Here is a 19,968-nt window from a genome sequence, read left to right as displayed (position 1 = left end):
CCCAAGAAAGATTTCTTCAAGAAAAATCCTTGCTCTGATCCCATTGTAAGCCCCAGGGGATCATGTGGTACATAGCGGCGGTGGTATGTTCAGAGGCGGGAGGCGGCGGCGGCGCAACGCTTAGATAAGGCGGCGTTGAAGCGGCAGGCGATGGCGGCGATCTGGCGGAGTAGGCGTTGTAGGGCGGCGCGAAGGTAGAGCAATGGTGCTGCAGGGAGGCGCACCGGTGGAGATGGCAGAGCAGGACGGCGGAAGGCTGTTGAACGTAGGTAGCTAGTTGATTTTGGTGAAGAAGATGGTTAGCTCCAGCCTTCAAAGTATCTTCACACCCTAGGTCTATATCTTCAAGAGGGATGGATGATTCTTTTATACTTGAAGGGGGTCCTTGCTTTTTGCCAAAAGTGGCCTTAACTTTGCTTTTATCGTTTATATTTTATTTTAATAATGATAAAAAATTACTCAAAGTTCTTGATTTATGCTTTACTAGCTTCACGGCCTTGCTTTTTGGCCTTGGAGTTGCTTTTTGAAAAAGCGGCCTTCAGCTTTTTGATCCATCTTAGCCTCCTCTATCCAATGGTGCCCTTGGCTCGTGGTCAACGCAATTTGACTTTTTGTTTTTTCTTGCTTTTTGATTGAGATTGGTGCTTTTTCTTGATCCAACTTCAAAATCCCTGTTCCAATGCTTTCATCCATCTGTCCAGGTGTCTGGGCATGAGTTCCATCAGTGAAAAGAGCTAGGAGGGCCAAATAGTTACACCTGGTAAACACGCTAAACCACACTGGTGGAGTCGGGTCTGGGATAGGAGTCAGCCACACCTGAGGAATAGCTAAGTCGATGTTGATGTTGAGCTTGTCTCTACCCCGGATCCTTGTCAGGTCTCTCTCCTGCTACTCCGGGGTAATTGCATGTGTGCGATCCAATCTCCAAGGGACTTGGCAGGTCCTATGCTCAACGCTCCCCATGATACATGAGGTTGGGCCCCCAACATGTGGCCATTGGGTAAACGGATCAAGGGGTTCTAGACTAATGGTTGCTGAAGCCGCTCCTCTGAGGCTACCTGAGCTATTTGCTTGAGGGCCGGCCCGAGGTGATCCCAAGCTCGAAGTAAATTGGTTGCAAATCTGTCCTCTAAAGCTGGACTAAAACCGCCGGGCCGCATCTCTGTGAAGATCCGTTTGGTACTATAAGGCCAAGGGTCACCTAGACTCGGGGTGTGGGCTGAAATTTCGGCCAATCTAAGGCTCACAACTGGGAAGGAGTCATCTATCAATGAGCTTGTTCAACAGGGCACGGCCAATACATGCTTGAGAGAAGGCCCATCACGAAGGGATGTACCACATGGTGGCAAGAAGAACCTAGTTCGCCACACCACTCTACTTGCATCGAAGAGTCTCACAGTATCATAGTCACATGAAACGGGAAACGGAACTAGAACGACAAGGCTATCAGAAATGAAAACTGGAAATGGAAACGGATAAGAAACGACTTCTTGGAAAGAACATAGTTATATTTTGTATGCAACCTTAAGAGTTTTACCAAGAAACGGCACAAAGGAAACGAGAAACGGGTGACAATGGAAACGGAGTTTCCAATCCGATATGGCCCCGAAACGGAGTTTCCTTGTGACTATGCACAGTACTCCATTACAAAATCTTCTTCCAAATACTCATAAGAAGAGGGGCGAGTGCTGCTTAGGAGAGATGTCAATGCCCACCTGGCAGCCAAGATAGCGAACTTGAGTGTCCCTCGGGAGCCACAGGAAAGCCTCAACTGGGTGCCAAGTCAGGGTGGGTGCGGAGCCTACCCAAAAACCACATGACTTGTGCCAGTTGATCTGTGCTCTTGATGCGCAACAAAAGATCTCGATTGCCTCCCCGAATCTCTGGAGATTCCCCACATCTCTTGAAAGCATCTCTTGAAAGGTAAGCTGCTGTGTCATCTGCAAACTCTAGGTCAAGTAGCTCCTCTTGAGTGCGGAGGGGGAGACGCAATCCTTGAAGCCCGGTCTCTTGGGCTGAGAGGAAATTGCTCATTGCCTCGCCGACGATTAGGAAGAAGTAAGGTGCCAGAGGACAGCCCTGCTGTACGGAGCAGGAAAGGGGGAATCTATCGCCACGGGCTCCCTGAATGAGAACGTGGCTGTGCGAGGCTGAGTAGAGTCCTGAAACCCCGCGAATCCACTCCATGGGGAATCTCATCCGGCTCATCGTGCCCTCCAAAAAGCTCCAATCCACCCTATCATGAGCTTTCTCAAAGTCTAGTAGTAGCACTATGAGGTCCTGCTGTCGCATCTTGGCTGAAGTTGTCGCCTCCTAGAAGGTGAAGATTTTATCCATAATGCTCCAATCTTGAACAAAGCCGGTCTGAGTGTCATGAATCAAGTCAAGGAGGAAAGGCTGAAGTCTCTTGCCTTGGCCAAGATCTTATAGGCAATCCCTAGACACAGGGCCCTCGTGATCCCAACAAGAACTAGATGCTTTACTCAGGGTTCTAAATGAAGACCCTACATGTTGGCATTATGAAGGCCAAGGAATCTATTAACAAATTGTATATAATATCATTGTTTCTTAGTTTCATAAAAAAAAGGTTTGGGTGGAGAATATTCTTCCAAAGGTAAGCATACCAATCTTTATTAGTCAATGTTTATATATTTTACCCTAGGAAAGAACTTATTTCAAAGTGATTGCAAGTGTAGGTTCCATGCGAGATCATCTCTATAGTTCAATGATAGATCTAATGCATAGTGTTACAAAATTTGATTTTGAATAAAAGTATCAACAACTTCTACAACATTACCAAGCATATGACAGTGTTCAGAAATATGTCACACCAATGGATGGTGTGGGCATGATTGTCTTTGGCAAAGACAATCGCCTACGTTTGGACGCTTATTTAACTATGGAAATGTTGATACCACCAACTTGGTGGAAAGGCTATGGCAATATATAAAGTACACGCTATTGGATACAAGGATCAATAGGTTAGCCTTGGACCTTCTACATGCACTTGTTGGTGATTCCACACTCGACTACCGAATCTCCAATCTGTCTCCACCGTCCTCGGGAATCAAGTGAATCAAACCCTTTGAGAGCCTTTTTGGCATGGTACTTGTGAGCATAATCTCATTGAAGGCAGCTCGAAGGCCGCCTTCCATGAGGTCCCAGTGACAAAGAAAGAAAGAGATTGGAAGCCACTCTGGCCCCGGCCATTTGTCCCTGGGAAGTGCTGTCAATGCCTCCGCCAGCTCCTCAACAGTAAATGGAGTCAATAAGGAGGACCGAAGAGAGGGGGGAACCACCTCTCTCGTGTGCCGCTAGACCCTCGCGCGTCCATCACATGTGGGGATAGTGGGACACCAGTGAGAAGAGATTGAAAAAAATCCATGGCTATGGGGGGGATAAGAAACAAATAACTCCATCGTGGCCACGCAACCTACGAATGCCGTCTCTCCTCCTTTGGGGGCCAACTATCTCAAAGAAATCCCCTGTGACTTTGTTGCCGGCCTGGGTCCAGAATGAAGATCTGGCATGGTACTTGTACTCTACCCTCCTCTTCTCTATGGATCTAATCTCTGTGCGGGCGGCAACAAGCTAACTCTCAATCCATAGGAGAGTGGGGAGCTCTCCTAAAGCCTCTGTAAAGAAGCCAGACCCCTTCTCAGACTCCTCTCCTACTCCCAAAATCCCTCCAATCTTCTCTAGGCTGCCTCCTGTAAGAAATTGATGATCTCCCCTAGGCCCACATCCAATGTGCACGTAGTAGAGCCTGAAATAAACTCCAGTCTCGCCCATATTTGCTCTATCCTGATGCAGATCTCGGGGTCCTGAATGAGGTTGTCCGGAATCCTAAAGCTCGCATGCCTGTCCTGCCCTCCAAGGGTCCTAGGACAGAATAACCGGGGCGTGATCTGAAAAAGTAGTGCCTGCCAGGATACCGATCATGCCCCCACGGCCGCAAGTCCACTCATCAACATAAAACCGGTCAAGTCTAGATAGGTTGGGGCCGCTGCTGCTCCTATCCGATCGCAAGAAGCTAAGGCTCCTAGGATTGCGTCCAAACTTTGGAAGATGCCAAGGGTACTGTCCCGTAAGTGCCAGTATCATCTCCTCCCAGGCAGAGTACTCTGCTCTTGAGATTATGGCTGTGCCTCCTCCAAGTTTGTCCTCTGCTTCCTCTATCATGTTAAAACCCATGCATGAAAAGTCAGCCTGCCAGAATGTGCTCCAAAAGAGGGGTCTACCTGCAGCGGCATTTGGGGCATAGACATTGAGGAAGCCACCTATGCTCACCTTGCAACTATGACTCCTAAGCCTGTTAATTACTGCCGGGAAAAGTTGCTCACTGACAAAGAAGGGTCGAAGGATGGAGACCAGAAAGTGTGACTCCTGCCTGGTGAAATCTTCCCGCATCGGTGGATGCGCCCCTCAGAAAGGTGGTGCTCCTAGAGGAAAAGAATGTCGGTAGGACCCCAACTGCAGCTCTTTGAAGCTCTCCTCTGAGGGCGCCTTGTCTTTGAAAGCATTGAGGCTACCTTAAACCCTGAATGTTCCATGAGACTAATTCGCATATCAATCTTTGTGTGAGGCGGAACTTGCAGAACTGCCCTCCACTTGAAGAGTCTTGGGCGAGGGTTTAGACGGGAAATAATCACAATCCATCCTAGGATGAAGGCGCGCCAAGTGGGCGTTGATCCTTGCCTCCATTGGGCGCCACTGAACACAAAAAACCAACACCTCCAGGTTGGAGGCCACCATCTCCCTGTCCTGGTCCGAACTCTATCGATCACAATGGAGGTACGTATAAGAAGGGGGGAGAGATATTGCGACTGAAATATGCATGAACACAAAAAACCAACACCTCCAGGTTGGAGGCCACCATCTCCCTGTCCTGGTCTCTGTGGCATGAGCCTCCAAGCTCCATCCTAGCCAATGGCCATAGATGGGTGAGTACATCGGTGATGGGAGAGCTCAACGGTGATGGGAGAGCTCAACTGCGTGTCCCTGAATGGTGGCAACCACCGACTCTGAGTCCCACTCCGTCCCCGGGGCTGCACTCAAGGGAAAGAGAAGATCATTGTGCCATTGGTGAAAAACCCCACACATATCCAAATAGGGGCTACTGTCTCCTCAAACATATCTGTCCCTTTTAAGGAAGACATCGGAAGAAATTGTAATCCATAGGTTGTCCCAAGATCTTGGGATCCCACTTGGGGACTCTAGCGGGAGAGTCCTCACCGGGAAGTGGCAATGGTCATCTTAACCGGCTTAACAAAACAGTGAATCAAGTGGTGAACGGAACTCGCCGGCTGCCTCCACTCCGGGTCGGGGGCTGCTGCTAGGGGTTGATGGGAGTGCTCTGGAGAGGCGGAGGGAGGGGGAGGGTGTGTTCTGATGAGGAGGACGGGGCGGAAGGAACTGCTGCAGGAAGAGTTGGGGGCGAGGATGGAGGAGGAGGCTGAGGGGGGCACGGCTGGGGGAGATCCATCGGAGAGGAAGGCTGCTGGGAGAGGCTTGCCGGGGGTGGGTGCTATGTGATAAATGCTCAAAACGGTTCTCTGAAAGAATCGAATCCTCCTGTTTTCTGCCAGCCTGGCAATCGGGACCCGGTGCTCTACTGCCTAAGAACTTGCCGCGGCGGGGGTGGGGGGGGGGTGGTTCTCCTGGACTGACGCTGAGGGTAGGCTCCGGCTAGATGTCCCATCTACTTGCAAATGAAGGATTGGCCTGGAAGGCCTGAATACTCCACTTGCTGAATGATGGGGTCGCCCCGAAGGTATGGAATGGATATAACATGAGGCACTGAACATGGCGAGGCAACACAGATGCGAAGGGATGGAATCCCGGCTGCCTGGGTGAGGGCCGAGGAAGTACTTGGGGGGGGGGGGGGGGGTGTTCCATCACTCCCCCGATGGCATCACCAATCACCGGGAGAAGAGGAAGGTATTCCTTCCTAATGCCTAGGAAGCAAACTTGTCACTGGGAAGCCCGACACACCAGCCAGAAGGTTGGACATAGGGTCGAAGCCGTGCTGCCACCTGCAAAGAAGGCCTGGGCAGTACGCAATGCAAGGGGCTTAGCTGCATGACTGGGTCTGATGCCGCTGGTGAGTCGAACTCCACCTTGTAGTAGCCATGCCCCAAAGGGTGAATGTCTGTGATCTTTGCAGGCTCACCGATGAGGCTCGCGTGTAAACGATCTCTGAGTTGTCCGCGCGCAAGGCGACTACCAACAATTTTGCAAACCAGGGTGGAGGCCTCTAATGCCACAGCAGTCGTAGCGAGGATCTGAAGGTCCGCTTCGGAAAAAGATAAGCAAGTAAAGGTGGCCTCGGTCGGGGTTGACAGAGTGGCTGCCATGGAGTCCTCCCGGGGGGGAGGGGGGGGGGTGAAGACCAGAAAATGCCGAGACTTGCTGAAAGGAAAACTCCCCGAAGAACCAGAAAAAAACTACCTGCGGGAAGGAGGAGAAACTGGGAAAAAGCTGCGGAGGTGGGAAGGTGGGGAGCCGGGAAGAAGGGGGGGGTGTGCTGAAAACGGGAGACAAGGGAGAAAAGGCAGAAGCTGGCGGAAGGGAAGAAACGTGGAGGGGGGAGGAGAAGGGTGAAGAGGCGGAGAAAGGGGGAAGGGGGGCGGTGCAGAGGAGAGGGGGGAAACGGGGGGCAGAAAGCGGAAAGGGATGGGTAGGCACGGAGAGGGGGAAAGGCGGCGCACAGATGCAAAGGGGGGAGGATGGGCAGGGTGGTGCAGAGAGGGGGGAAAGGTGGCGCACAGACGTGGAAGGGGGCGGGACGGGGAAGGGCGGGCGAAGAAGAAAGCAGGGGGGGGCGCGCGGACAGATTCGAAGGGGGCGGTGAAGAAGGTGGGGGGGGGGGGGGGAGCGCAAACGATTCCTATCACAAATGTACTTAGGGAGGTGCAGTCTTATATGTGTGGAGCATACAGATTGTAGTTGTCTATAGGAAGGGCCGGGTCTGTACTCCTCGTCTGTATCACATTTAGGCTGATATTGTGTCTTGACGTGTCTTTGCTTTGCAGTGTCATTTTAGTCATGGAACTTACTGTTTATCCTCTGAAAAGTTGCCAAGTTCTAACTGCTTGGCTTGATGTTACCATTTTGCAGAAGCTATTACAAGTGCCATAATCACGGGTGTCCAGTTCGAAAACACGTGGAACGATCTTCAACAGATATCAGAGCTGTAATAACTACTTATGAGGGCAAGCATAATCATGATGCTCCAGCTGCAAGGAACAGCAACCAATATAGTACTAGATCAATTGTAACTTCAGTCACTTCTGCCCTGAATGCTTCAAGTGCCACACCAGTTACTAGGCCCACTTCTTCATGGCAGCATTATTACTCGATGGGGAGGCTGTTGGAGGAGAGATTGAAGGGTGATGATATGTCTGTTGGCTCAAATGTGGGTGGTGCAAGCATGCTAGCTGTCTGCACAGCTTTTGTTCAGCCAGGTAGAGGCCAAGGAGCTCCAGAAAACTTGGTCCCAACATCTTTAAGCTTCTTGAACCCAGGAGTAAATGGAAGACTGGCATTTCAGGGAGCTGAATCCTCTAGGCAGGGTCTGGTTTCGAGGCTGAAGGAGGAGCCAGATGAGGACGTCCGAAGGTCCTGACTCATGACATGGCAGTGAGGTCCATAAACAGACGAAAGGCAAATCAGCTTTGACACTGTTGACCAGACGTTGGCAATAGGGTAGGACACAGTAACACCATTGGAGCATGTGGTAACATGCTTAGCTTGATGTTACCATTTTGCAGAAGCGATTACAAGTGCCATCATCATGGGTGTCTAGTTCTGAACTATATGGAAGAATCTTCAACAGGTATCAGAGCCGTAATAACTATTTATGAGGGCAAGCATAATCATGATGCACCGGCTGCAAGGAACAGCAACCATGATAGTACCGGACCAATTGTAACTGCGGTCACTCTTCTGCCTGCCCTGAATGCTTCAAGTGCCATGCCAATTACCAGGCCGAAGGAGGAGCCAGATGAGGACAACTGTGTACCAAGTTCTTGGCTGCCATCAAAGGTCTTAGGTTCCTCTATTTTGACTCATTACATGATGGCAGAGAGACTTGTTCACCAGACCTTGACAATAGGGGAGCACACAGAGCAACAGATTGCATATAGCATCCATCGGACCATGTGGTTAGCTGTCTATTGCCTTGAATACAGATTCATACTACCTTTTCAAATATTTGAAGGTGTGCAATCCCCACTCAATTTTCCTGGGCTTTCGCATTTTCACATCTTGTGACGAGCTTTTGTTCTTTGGTGGTTGCCCACGAGGGCAATTATATAAAGTTTTCTGGAACAACAAGGTGGTTTATCAAGCTTTCCTAGCAATCTTGTAAGATGACCCTTTCAACATGAGTTCACTAACGCATTGTGTCTTCAAGTTGTCATGCCAGTGCTAAGAGCTTTTAGCCAGCTTATTCTAGGTGCAAACTTTGTTTTCAAAAATCCTAGTAAGTTGGCTGGGTATATATTTTTTGAAGTCTGTATGGAAAATAGGTGTCGTTGGTATGGTCTCTTTTTGGGGTATTTATTACATGAATCCATGCTTTGGCCACAGCCCTTCACTCCAGAACTTGCGGTGCTGTGTTTCTTCCATACGAAGAAGAGCAGAAGATGAAGGGACATGTGATAATAGTGCTACCTGAAAGATTTTTTCTAGGAACTTTCAGAAATGGCAGCACAGGCACACTATTAGGCTAATTGGTGTCGAAATTTCTTAACAAATCATATTCATGTGTGCACATGGGCTAAGCATCTTTTACTGGTTATTTGGGTGGAACCTGTGATGCTATGGAGACCTAAATGCTAGCAAAAGCAGTCGAGAAACCCTGTCACATGCACCCATGCACTGAGGTGCAATGTGACACACTAGCTCATCATCATTGCCATACTTGTATGTTAGTAGTCACCTTTGTAGGATTATTTGTCGTACGCTGTGACCCCACTGTGAGCCCTAATTCAAGGGCATGTCAGGTATACGCTATGGAGACCTAAATGCTAACAAAAGCAGTTGAGAAACCCTGTCACATACACACATGCACTGAGGTGAAATGTGACACACAATCTCATCATCATTGCCATAGTTGGTATATTTGTAGTTACCTTTATAGGATTATTTGTTGTACAGCGTGACCCCACTGTGAGCCCTAATTCAAGGGCATGTCAGGTATAAGCTATGGAGACCTAAATGCTAACAAAAGCAGTTGAGAAACCCTGTCACATGCACCCATACACTGAGGTGCAATGTGACACTAGCTCATCATCATTGCCATACTTGTATATTAGTAGTTACGTTTGTAGGATTATTTGTCGTATGCCGTGACCCCATCTGTGAGCCCTAATCCAAGGGCATGTCAGGGATAAGCTACACATGTCTTTCCAAGCCTTAGGTGTTAGTGTTTCTCACTTACGCACTTGGAGAACAATCAGTTCATGTAGGTTACCCTAGCATAGCATGCATGTAGAAGCATGTAAGTTGTTTAGCAAAGGGATTCAAGACTGTAGGCCAGCCCTATGGTCAGCTTATGAGCCTGGCTTGTGGGTCACCATGGGCCACACGAGAAGGGGCATACAAGAGTCCTACACCCAATGGGCAGCCTTATAGATTTAGTGCAGTTGGCCAGCAGTCAGAACAGCACAAGTGTGAAACGATTGCTTGAAGGTGTATCATTGAATGCTAATGTCAGTGGTCGTGAGCATTATTAACAGGCCGACAGTAGTCCAGATAACCGACCAGCAACAAATCGTCATATATAAGCCCTCAGCCCACTGCCTAAATCATCTTTCATAGATACAGTAGTAAAGCATTGCATGCTTGAGTCTTTGAACTTGTGCATACATCAGTTCAGCCGCAGCCTGTCAGAAATATAGAAACTTTGGATATCTGGCATCAAAGTAGGGGATCCCATCAAGTAGTCCACTGTACTAGCGCCCTTCTTGTTATTCCAGCATGTAAAAGCACCCGAACCGGGCCATCGTGACAAACCATTATAAATAAGCAACCCATGAGCACTCCCCAAAGCCAAGAGATGTCCCATACTCTGTGATCTCACCCATATCATGTGATGTCCTCTGTATGCCCTCTTCATCCGCTTCAAGCTCTCTATATAAAGGTTCCTCTATGTCATAAAGTGTTGATTGCTCATTGCCCGTACGAGCATTGAAGTCCCCCAACAAAAGAATGTCTCCCAAGTTAGCAAAGCGTATGATGTTCTCATACAATGGCAAATAAGGTGACTAACCCTGCTATGTATGCATATCTCGAGTAGGCAGGAGGAAACTAGCTTACGGCAATGTATATGTCCTGTAGCCTCTCTGTGCGAACTCTAATCCTCATATATAGTGCATCTGCGTCTCTATGTACTACATGAACCCTATCCCGAAGCTCCTCTCTAAATAACACAGCCACTCTTCCTGATCCTCTAGTACTACTTGGTGTACGTGGGTGGGGGCGATAAACCGACTCCCATGTATATCGGCGCACTGTTGGGAGGCGACTCCCTGCACTCTGATGGGTCTCCGTATAGAAGACAATGTCTCTATCTCTGCATGTGTCTTCGAAGTATCCTGCATCTAGACGTAGAGAACCATTACAATTCCATACTGTTAGCTTTAGGGTCCCATAGGCCGCGCACCGTCATGTAGATCAGCGCTCTGTAATAATCACCCTACCGTCCCTGTACACTGCCCACTTCCCTTCCTTCTGTGCTTCATATACCCAAGGCATATGCTCTTTTTTGTGTGCTACTTGTGTTGGTGTTAGATCCTCATCCAGATAAATCTTCTCTCCCTTGAGAGCCATCCTTTTTAATAAGAAGGCCCTCTACGATAAAGGTCTTGTTGTGCGTTCTGCAATCATACTGGTTGCATGTTACATTGGTATTAGAGCTTTTGGTTGTGGTCCAACCTGACTACCTACAATGAGAGCATTTCGTGAATGGTAAAGTGAGTGCATTTCGTGAATGATAAAATTGAGGTCGGGAAAAACTTACCCAGCCATTCACCATGTCGGGAGAAGAAGAAAGAAGGTTCAAAGAAGACAACATCGTAGAAGAAAGTGTCCATGAAGACACCACTGTAGAAGAAAGCATCTAGGAAGATGCAACAAAAGAAGAAACGATCTGCAATGCACAAACATTTTCCTTCAAGAGTTGATGGAACAAAACAGGCTACTCAAGTTACAACTATAGTAGACATAAATAGTAGCCTCAAGAGTAGTCGAAAGGGCAAGGTTCCCAAAATGTTGAACACATGCTATTTCTCATGGAGCAACAAAGATGACGAGAACTTGTTGAGTAACGAAAGATAGAGGGAGCCAAATGCGGGATGCTGAAGATTGGTGCTAGGCAGAATGCATGGTGTATGACAAGGAGCTATTAGGGGTGATCACAACTCTCAAGCATTGAAAACCTTTCCTTCATGGGAGGGAAATCACAGTGAAGGCTGATCACCAGACACTTGAATGGTTGCGGATCATTTAATTGCCCAGTGGAGTGATAGGCAAGCCAGGCACTCCATTGGACACTAGGCATGATTGTAGACCATGCTAGGCACGTGCCCAATGGAGTGAAAGAGAAGGTAGGTGGAGTCAAGTCTTCCAACAATTTGGAGGCATGATTGAATATGTCTCTAGCAAGAATAACCCTGTTGTTGACGCTTTTAGTTGGAAATCAACCATTCAGACATTATAAGGGTCCATCGTGCTAGAAATTCAAGTCAAAGATTTGGATAGTATAAAGGCATAGTATGGAGATTCAGTAGAATTCGGGACTCCATACAATTTTGCCTGATAGTTTAGAACTCGTTGATTTATACAGTTCACGATGGTTGGTTGTTCTACAAAAACCAGCTATGTCAAAAACTAGCTATGTGTACTAAGGGAAAAAAGACACATTCTTCATGATGCCCATGATTCTCTCGTTGAAGGTCATCATGGTATCAACAATACCTTGGAGAAGTATGTCCAAGGATGCCATATTTGCCAAAAAGGTTCCACACTCAAAGTAGGTTGGGTTGCTTCAACCTTTGCTTGTTCTTGAGGGACCTTTTCAAGGTATGGGCATGGACTTATAGGTCCTCTTCCAACAACATTTATGGGAACCAAGAAATTTGGTAGAATTCGGGACTATATAATTTTGTCCCATTTCAGAACCAGGTCATTATGCAGTTCACAATGGTTGGTTATTCTTCTACAAAAATTGGCTATGTGTACTAAGGGAGAAAAGGCATGTACTTCTTCATGATGATGATTCTCTTGTTGGGGGTCATCGTGGTATTAATAGTATCTTGGAGAAGTTGGAGCACTTATTCTATTGGGCAAAGATGAGAAGAGACATCTACCGGTATGTCTAGGCATGCCATAATTTACCAAAAAGCGAAGGTTCCACACTCGAAGTAGATCAGTTTGCTTCAATCTATGCACGTTCTTGAGGGAACTTTTCAAGATATTAGTATGGACTTCGTAGGCACTCTTCCAACAGCTACGGGAGCCAATAATACATTGTATTTGACCATTATTGATTGGTTCAGTAAGTTTTACATGCTCATTCCATGCAAGCAGACGGCCACATCAAAAGATATTGCTTGCTTGTTTATTTGACTTTGGTTTCCCATTTGTGGTTTACCATGGACAATTACTTCAGACAGATATCCAAGTTTACTTCCATTTTTGGAGGGCATTATTTGATAACTTTCGAACTAAGTTGCAGTTGTCTAGTGCATTTTATCCACAGATAGATGGTCAGACAGAAATATAAAATCCACTGGTCTTTGATGTTTTCAAATCTTAATTCCATGACAAGCAGTTGAAATGGGAACAATATCTTCCTTTGGTGCATGCTATCCTAAATGACAACTCATTCCTCTAGCATTGGTAGGATTCCATATGAGGTAGCATTTGGTCTCGCATTTTCTCCTCTCTTTTTACGAGGATGGTGTCGCCATCATTGGAGGCCAACAAAACTACAAACATTTTTAGAGATTATTGAGTCTGTGAAGGAGCGTAAAGCACATAACGCATACACCAAGCAAGCCAACAGTCTACAAGGAGCGAGATTGGATATGTCTTCGAATCATGAAGCAATCGTTAAAGCAGTGGGCAAGAATTGTCCCAATCTCTCTTTCCAAAGATTTGGCCTGTTCCTTATCGTAAAGAAGCTTAGTGATGTCTCCATGAAAAGTTGCTCGCTAGTTGGACTATGCATGATGTCTTCCACGTCTCATGGTTGAAGCCTTATGTTATACCATCCTTACGAGCGGTTCCAGATGAGCAATAGTAGTTGAAGTGGTCGATGAAGCAGAAATTATCAAACCTGAGTAGATTCTTCTCCACGAGTGGCAGCATTGTTTTGGTCGAAGACCCAGACAATTTTACACCAAGTTCAAGGACCGAGGCACACTCACAAAGCTGTTTGGCTAAACGATGAAATCTTCCAAGAGTACCCACAGATATTAGCGGAGTACTTTTGAGGCCATGCAACTACCACCAATCGAAGCAGAAGGGAATGTCACATGCACACATGCACTGAGGTGCAATGTGACATAATGGCTTATCGTTAGTGTCATACTTGTATATAAGTAACTTTTTAGGATTATTTGTCATACACACCGTGATCCCATTTTGAGCCCTAGTCCGAGGATGTATTCGCCACGTGAGCGACGTAGGTCTTTCTAAGCATTAGGGTGTCACAGTCTATCACTGGTCAAAGGGTTGATTTTCAATTCAATGAAGGGTGGGTATGCTGCACATTCGAACTATTTTCTTGTTCAATGGTTTTAACAAAATAATTTTCGGTTTAGGTGGTTCTAGCAAAATAATTCTTGGTTCACGAAGCTCTTCCACTTTCTCCTGCGTGCATAGCGAGCTATGTAGGTTTTTCCAAGCCTTAACGGCTATATTAGGGAGTTTGAGAAGATCCCATTACTTTGGGATTTTTTTTTTCAATATTCTTTTTAGTGTATCTTCAACATACCAAATCCAAAGTTGTTGGAGAATGTGGATTTAGAACCTACTCTTCAAGAGCTTTCCAACAATATGTTAGATGAGCTAGTTTTGATAAAAGCTTATAAAGGTTCACCTTGTCCCCATATTTTTTATCTTGCAAAATGGGAATTGGGATTTTACCAAACTCTGTAATATAGTCTATCACTTAACCCACTTGGAGAAGAGTCAGTTTATGTAGTTTATTCTAGTATGCATAGCATGCACATAGAAGCATGTAAGTTGTTTAGCAAAGGGATTCAAGGCTCTAGGCTAATCCTATGGCCAACCTATGAGCCTTGCTTGTGTGCCACCAAGGGCCACAACCAAAGGGGGATACAAGAGTCCTACATCCAGTCGACAACCTTACAATGGCTTGGACAACCAGTCGGCCGACCACCACCAAGACAACACAAGTGTGAAATGATTACTTGAAAGTGTAGCATATAATGCTAATATCAACTATCATGAGCATTATTGACGGCTGACAATAGTCTAGATAATCGACTAGCAACAACAACAAATCATCATATATATAAGAAAGTCATTGTCCCATTGCCTTAATCATCTCATTTTTTCATAGATTCAACAGTAAACCATTGTAGAAGTATGTGTGCTTGAGTCTTTGGACTTGTGCATACATCAATTCAGCCCGACACTTCATTGTATAACAGTCCTCAAGGCAGGTGGAAGCTATCTTCAACGTTCTATCTTCATCCCTCAACAGATCTGGGTGTGCATAAGGCTCTCGAAAGTGGCCTCATAGTTGTCTTCAATACATTTTATGGTTCAGTGGGATGTTTGGTCTACATTATCCTTGTGTTGGAATCCAAAGCAATAAAGAAATACTCTTGCTTGCAGGAGGAGGACCTCACTATATCCTCAATTAGTGACTCTTTAGAGTTTTTAGCTAGCCGAGTATTAGGCTAATACACTACGTTAGGGCTATTGTATGGCTAATTGCCATTGGATTAAACTCTATTGTGCTCCGAATCCACTCTAGTATGTAGTCCTTATTCATCTTTGCCTTCCTTTAATTAATTCACACGCATTAGTACTTATATAATTCACACACATTAGTACTTATATAAGCTGTTAATTCACTAACACACTAGAAAATGTATGCATTTGAGCATTGAGGATAGACACATACCACTAAAATAAACATCCAGTCCTATATTTATGCTATAAAATGCATCCATTTAACAAAGGACTACTAGAAAATAATCTCAACATAAGCTTAAATTTCACACACTCACTCTAAACAACAAAATAAACATTTCCTATTTTCAGATTAGTATTTAATACTTTCTATTTTAGATTTCCACTTATTAACCCTCCAAATAATGCGCATTTACTCGTATTTTACATTACAAGTATAAGATATATTCATTATCTAGCCAAATCCTTTAACATAGTAATATAAAATAGAAAATAAACTAAAGTTTAGTTGTAAAATTTCTCCAAATTCATTATAAATTTTGAAAATTTTAAAATGACCTCAAAATTAATTAAATAAATTATTATTTATTTAAAAAGGGATTCTTATGGTTTCTTAGTTACATAATATTGTGAATACTCTATTTTAACTTAGTTTGTAAGCAGCACTAATATTAATTAGGGTTCCTTTGTTAATTGGGTTGCAGTCATATTTTATTTAAATACTTAATCCCATCATTAATTGTATTGTAACTATGTTCTATTATTTAAATTAAGTGTATCTAATCAAGATTTATCTTTGTTATGAAGAAAATTATTAGCTCATGATTAGAATTCTTAATATTCACTAATTACTATATTAATTACACAGAAATAAGCAATCCAACCTTAAAGATTAAGCATTTTGTGTTGTAAATTGGATTGCTCTTGCCTCCAGGACTATGTAGGGAACATTGCTAAGCCTTGTATGCGTCCACTTTCTTCAAAAGATTTTGAAATTAAGCCTAATTTATCAAAGTGCAGTTTCTTAATCAGTGTGCTAATTAGCCTCCTTTTTCTCATGCTCTAAACTCATAGATAATGGTGAAATAGGAAGAAATGAATGCATAATCCCATAGAGGATAGTCCCAATGCATGCCAATCATCTTTCACTCCCCAAAATCTCTCGAAGAAGCTCCCCTATGGCTGCATGAGAAACACGATTTTCTTTCTCCTCCTAAAACCACCATTTCACATCAATTATAAAGATCTATCTATTCACACTAACTTACATCCTTTCATATATAGAATATTCGATCGGCTCTAAATTTGGCCTTGGAGGCTCTTGTGTATACACATAAACCTCATACTATGTACAAATCTACATCCCACTAGATATCCGGCGTTTGTCTAGTGCAAGGTAATCGAACCCAAAAGTGCCGCCTATTTAAAATTACCAAAAAATATTTTTTTTCGCTGTACATAAAATTTTGCTAGAAATAACTAATACGCCTAAAAATAGCTTATTAAATACTAAAATAGCATAAATACTTACTGAAAATAGCAAAATCTAAATAAGGTAAAAAATGACCAAATTAAGCCTAAAATTAAGAATTATATTGATTTTTCCACACTTAATTACGAAGCATCCTCACAGTTTCTATCCTTTGGACTGTTTCTGTTTGGTGCACAGGAGATGGAGGTGTTGAGTCAATTGTGGATGAAGTGGGACACTTGTTAGTATCATAGTCAAAGGTTTTACAATATATGCAATATAGAAGAACAGGCGCCTTGTATGCACAATGGGGTTTGGGATGGTCTTAGTGATTGCATTCAACACAAGGCATTTTGTTCCTCACTTGTAGAGGCATTGAGGATGTTTGGTTTTGAAGGAGTTCATCCTCTCTTAGGGATATCGATTGGAAGGTTTTAAGCAAGGCTGCATAGAATTCAGGGAATGTCAATTTCGAGATCGATCTTTCTTTTGCCATTGCTTCACTTGGTTTGCTGTTTTTTGTCTCAATTTTCGGGTTGAATTTTGAGGCTACTGGTCGGAGGCCAAAATGATCGATTTTGACTTCAGACGGCTTTCCGATGAGCCCTAGAGCGCCTTCATCGGATATAGGGTTTATAAGATACGGGCTTCCAAACAGGTCTGTTTTCCAAAATCTTTTTTGTGTGTCGACGAATCCCTTTTCACGCCGTGACACAGACTTCACGAGTTTTATAATTTTTGTTTCTTTGATTTTTTTTTGGTTGCGTGAACGAAGGGTCTCATGTCGTAAACCGGACTTCACGAAAATGTTAGATTCGGTTTTTTTTTTGGTTCGCGTGAACAAAGGGTCTCACGCTGTGAACCCTTATTGGTTCACGTCGTGAACCGGACTCCACGAAAAGGTTAAATTCATTTTTTTGGGTGGGAGTTTCGAGAGTGTGAGCCCTTAGGTCATGAAGTTGCAAAAAATGTTTTTTTTTTGGGTGGTTTCGAGAGCGTGAACCCTTAGGTTGTGAAGTTGCAGAAAATGGTTCATGTGTAAACCAGACTTCATGGATAAATTAAATTTGATTTTTTTTGGGCGCAAGTTCCGAGGGCATGAGCCCTTAGGCCATGAAGTTGCAAAAAATGGTTCATGCGTGAACCAGGCTTCATGGAAAAATTAAATTTGATTTTTTTTTGGGCACGGGTTGTTTCCATTTTTGGGAGGGGTATTTTTTGAATTCAAAATGAAAGAGGTATGGGCATTTTTCCAAAAAGGTAAGTGGGAATAAAAAAAAGTCAACCTTTTTATGACACCCCTTACACACCTTTCATAAATGACCCCTAAAATGGACAATTTGACAACTCATGAACATCTACTCATTGAATTCTCATTAGTCTTAATGAGTTATGTAAAAAAGTGATTAAGAATTAATTTAAGATTAATTTTTTCACTAATCTTTTTCACCTTTATACTAATCAAAGATTCTAATTAACCACTAATCTCTAATTAATTCACACAATTGAGCACATCATTAGATAGATCAAGGGAATGCTAATCTTTGTGCATCAACAAATGTGTAAATTAATCTAAAATAGGAGATTAATTAGACTCTTAATTGTGGTCTCCTCTTTTAAGGTAAAATTAAGTAGAAAGTTAAATTTCTCCAATTAATGAAAAAATTGATGTAATTAGGTGATTTGATGTATCTAGATGCTCTCAAAACATTTAAAAACATCAATTTTTGACTACTCATATGATCAATTTAGACCCCAATTAACATATTTTCTAAATTTTTTATCTCTTGAACAAGATTAATTACTCTTAATGAGAAAAGTTTGTCCATTAAGAGAAATTAGTCAAATTCAACGATTTTTGGATGGTTTAAAGAATTTTTTTGAAAGATTAAGCTACTTCTAATGCCTACCAACCCTCTAATCCAAATAATTTCAACAACAAATACAATTAAACTAAAATTAATGATCTTAGTTCTATGTTTAATACTAAGGAGAGCTAACATTCACTAAAATTGCATTTTATTGCATTGTTTGATATAATGGTTGGATGCAAACTAAGCCTAATACGAACTATGTGCAAGCCCTAAGAACATGAAAAACCACAATAACAATAACAAAAATAATAAATTAAGCTAAAAATTAAGCAAAAGGCATTCTTTTTAAAAACAAAAAGAAGAGCTATTCTACATCAAATCTCACACAAAAGCACCATTAAATCCACATATTTTTCATGGAAAACCATTAATCAAGATAATGGGTAATGGGTAATGTGTAGATTAGAGAAAAAACGATGGAAAAAGCTAAGGGATGGCTCTCGGAAGCAACACCAAAAATGTTAAGACTCACCTTAACCTTCCTTGAAACACATCCAAAAAGAGATTACCTGGTGAAACAGTAACTATCGTGAGAATCTTTTCAATGGCCGAGCTCGTAATCCTTGAGGTCTCCAAGCTCTACAACTCCTTGAGAAGCAATTCCACCACGCCTCCCGCGAGCGTTGTCACATCGTCGCATATTGCACTATGGGTACTCGTCCCTCCTCTCACCTCACTTCACTCACACACACTCACTAGCATGCATTAGGGAGAGAGATTAGCAAGAACAAGACTCAATTGCACAATGGAAGAGTGTCTTGTATTATGAGAGAAATTCACTTATATATATGGCCATAAGTGTTCACACTCACTTAAATTGTGGCCGGTCGGGCACTTCAGGCTCATAAGAGGCCTAATACTATTACAATGACTACTCTCATGATATATCCATGAAGTACATCACTTAGGCATTTATCCTAACTTGCTACCACACACTTTTGAAGTGAGAATCGCCATAAATACTTCGTCACACCATTATGGGCGTCCATCCAAGTTGTAGCTTTGGACACTACTGCTTCATATCTTGAATGTATGACCCTTTGGTGTATCTATCGTAACTCCTTGATGTAAGATAATGGTGGTAGCTCCTGTTAACCCTAGAATTGGGTTAACATTGGGTTTGTCAGACATGATATGCATCTAGCTCTAGGTTTATATAATGTTGACATAATTCTAGCTTAGTCCCCTTTGAGTCCTTATAAGTCCATGTACACACTTAGATGTATAATTAAGACATTTTCAAGATTCTCAAAATGAGATCCTTCTAACACAGATCCCATCACCAACCTTATGATACCTCAAATTTAGTCAATTCTGCACCAGAATCACCTACATAATTAGACCAAGGTTTCGTAGGAGATACTTTAGGAATCTCTTGAGAGATATACCTCAATAATTTTTCTAGAAGACCATGCATATTTAACCTAATTGTCTCTTTCTCTTCATCTTTTATGACAATGCATATGGTCTTCTTCTAGAAGACCATAGAAGAAGACAATACTTTAGGAATCTCCTGAGAGATGCATCGGTATATCTTATATGGCGGATTCGACCTAACTATCTATTTCTCTTCATCTTTTATGATGATGGTTATGGGTGCATAAGGCACAATCTCATGACACTCATAAATCCTCTTTCTTGTGCATCTCCATTATCTCCACGATCAAA

At 43.5% G+C, this 19,968-nt stretch overlaps 1 protein-coding gene across 3 annotated transcripts in view; it reads left to right on the top strand.

Annotated features, from left to right (window-relative positions):
- Positions 1-8,420, top strand: part of LOC147615867 (WRKY transcription factor WRKY24-like) — a 55,981-nt gene extending 47,561 nt beyond the window's left edge. For all 3 annotated transcript variants that reach the window (XM_086778487.1, XM_086778486.1, XM_086778485.1), the window contains one exon: positions 7,120-8,420. In XM_086778487.1, the coding sequence (XP_086634613.1) occupies positions 7,120-7,627 (508 nt within the window). In that variant the 3' untranslated portion in view covers positions 7,628-8,420. The remainder of the gene's footprint in view (positions 1-7,119) is intronic.
- Positions 8,421-19,968: the final 11,548 nt, after the last annotated feature.

The sequence above is a fragment of the Cibotium barometz genome, chromosome 39 (genome assembly GCF_041138505.1).
Source record: "Cibotium barometz isolate CiBa-2024 chromosome 39, ASM4113850v1, whole genome shotgun sequence".
In the NCBI taxonomy this organism is placed as follows: domain Eukaryota; kingdom Viridiplantae; phylum Streptophyta; class Polypodiopsida; order Cyatheales; family Cibotiaceae; genus Cibotium; species Cibotium barometz.
This window is presented reverse-complemented; position numbering and strand designations above follow the sequence as displayed.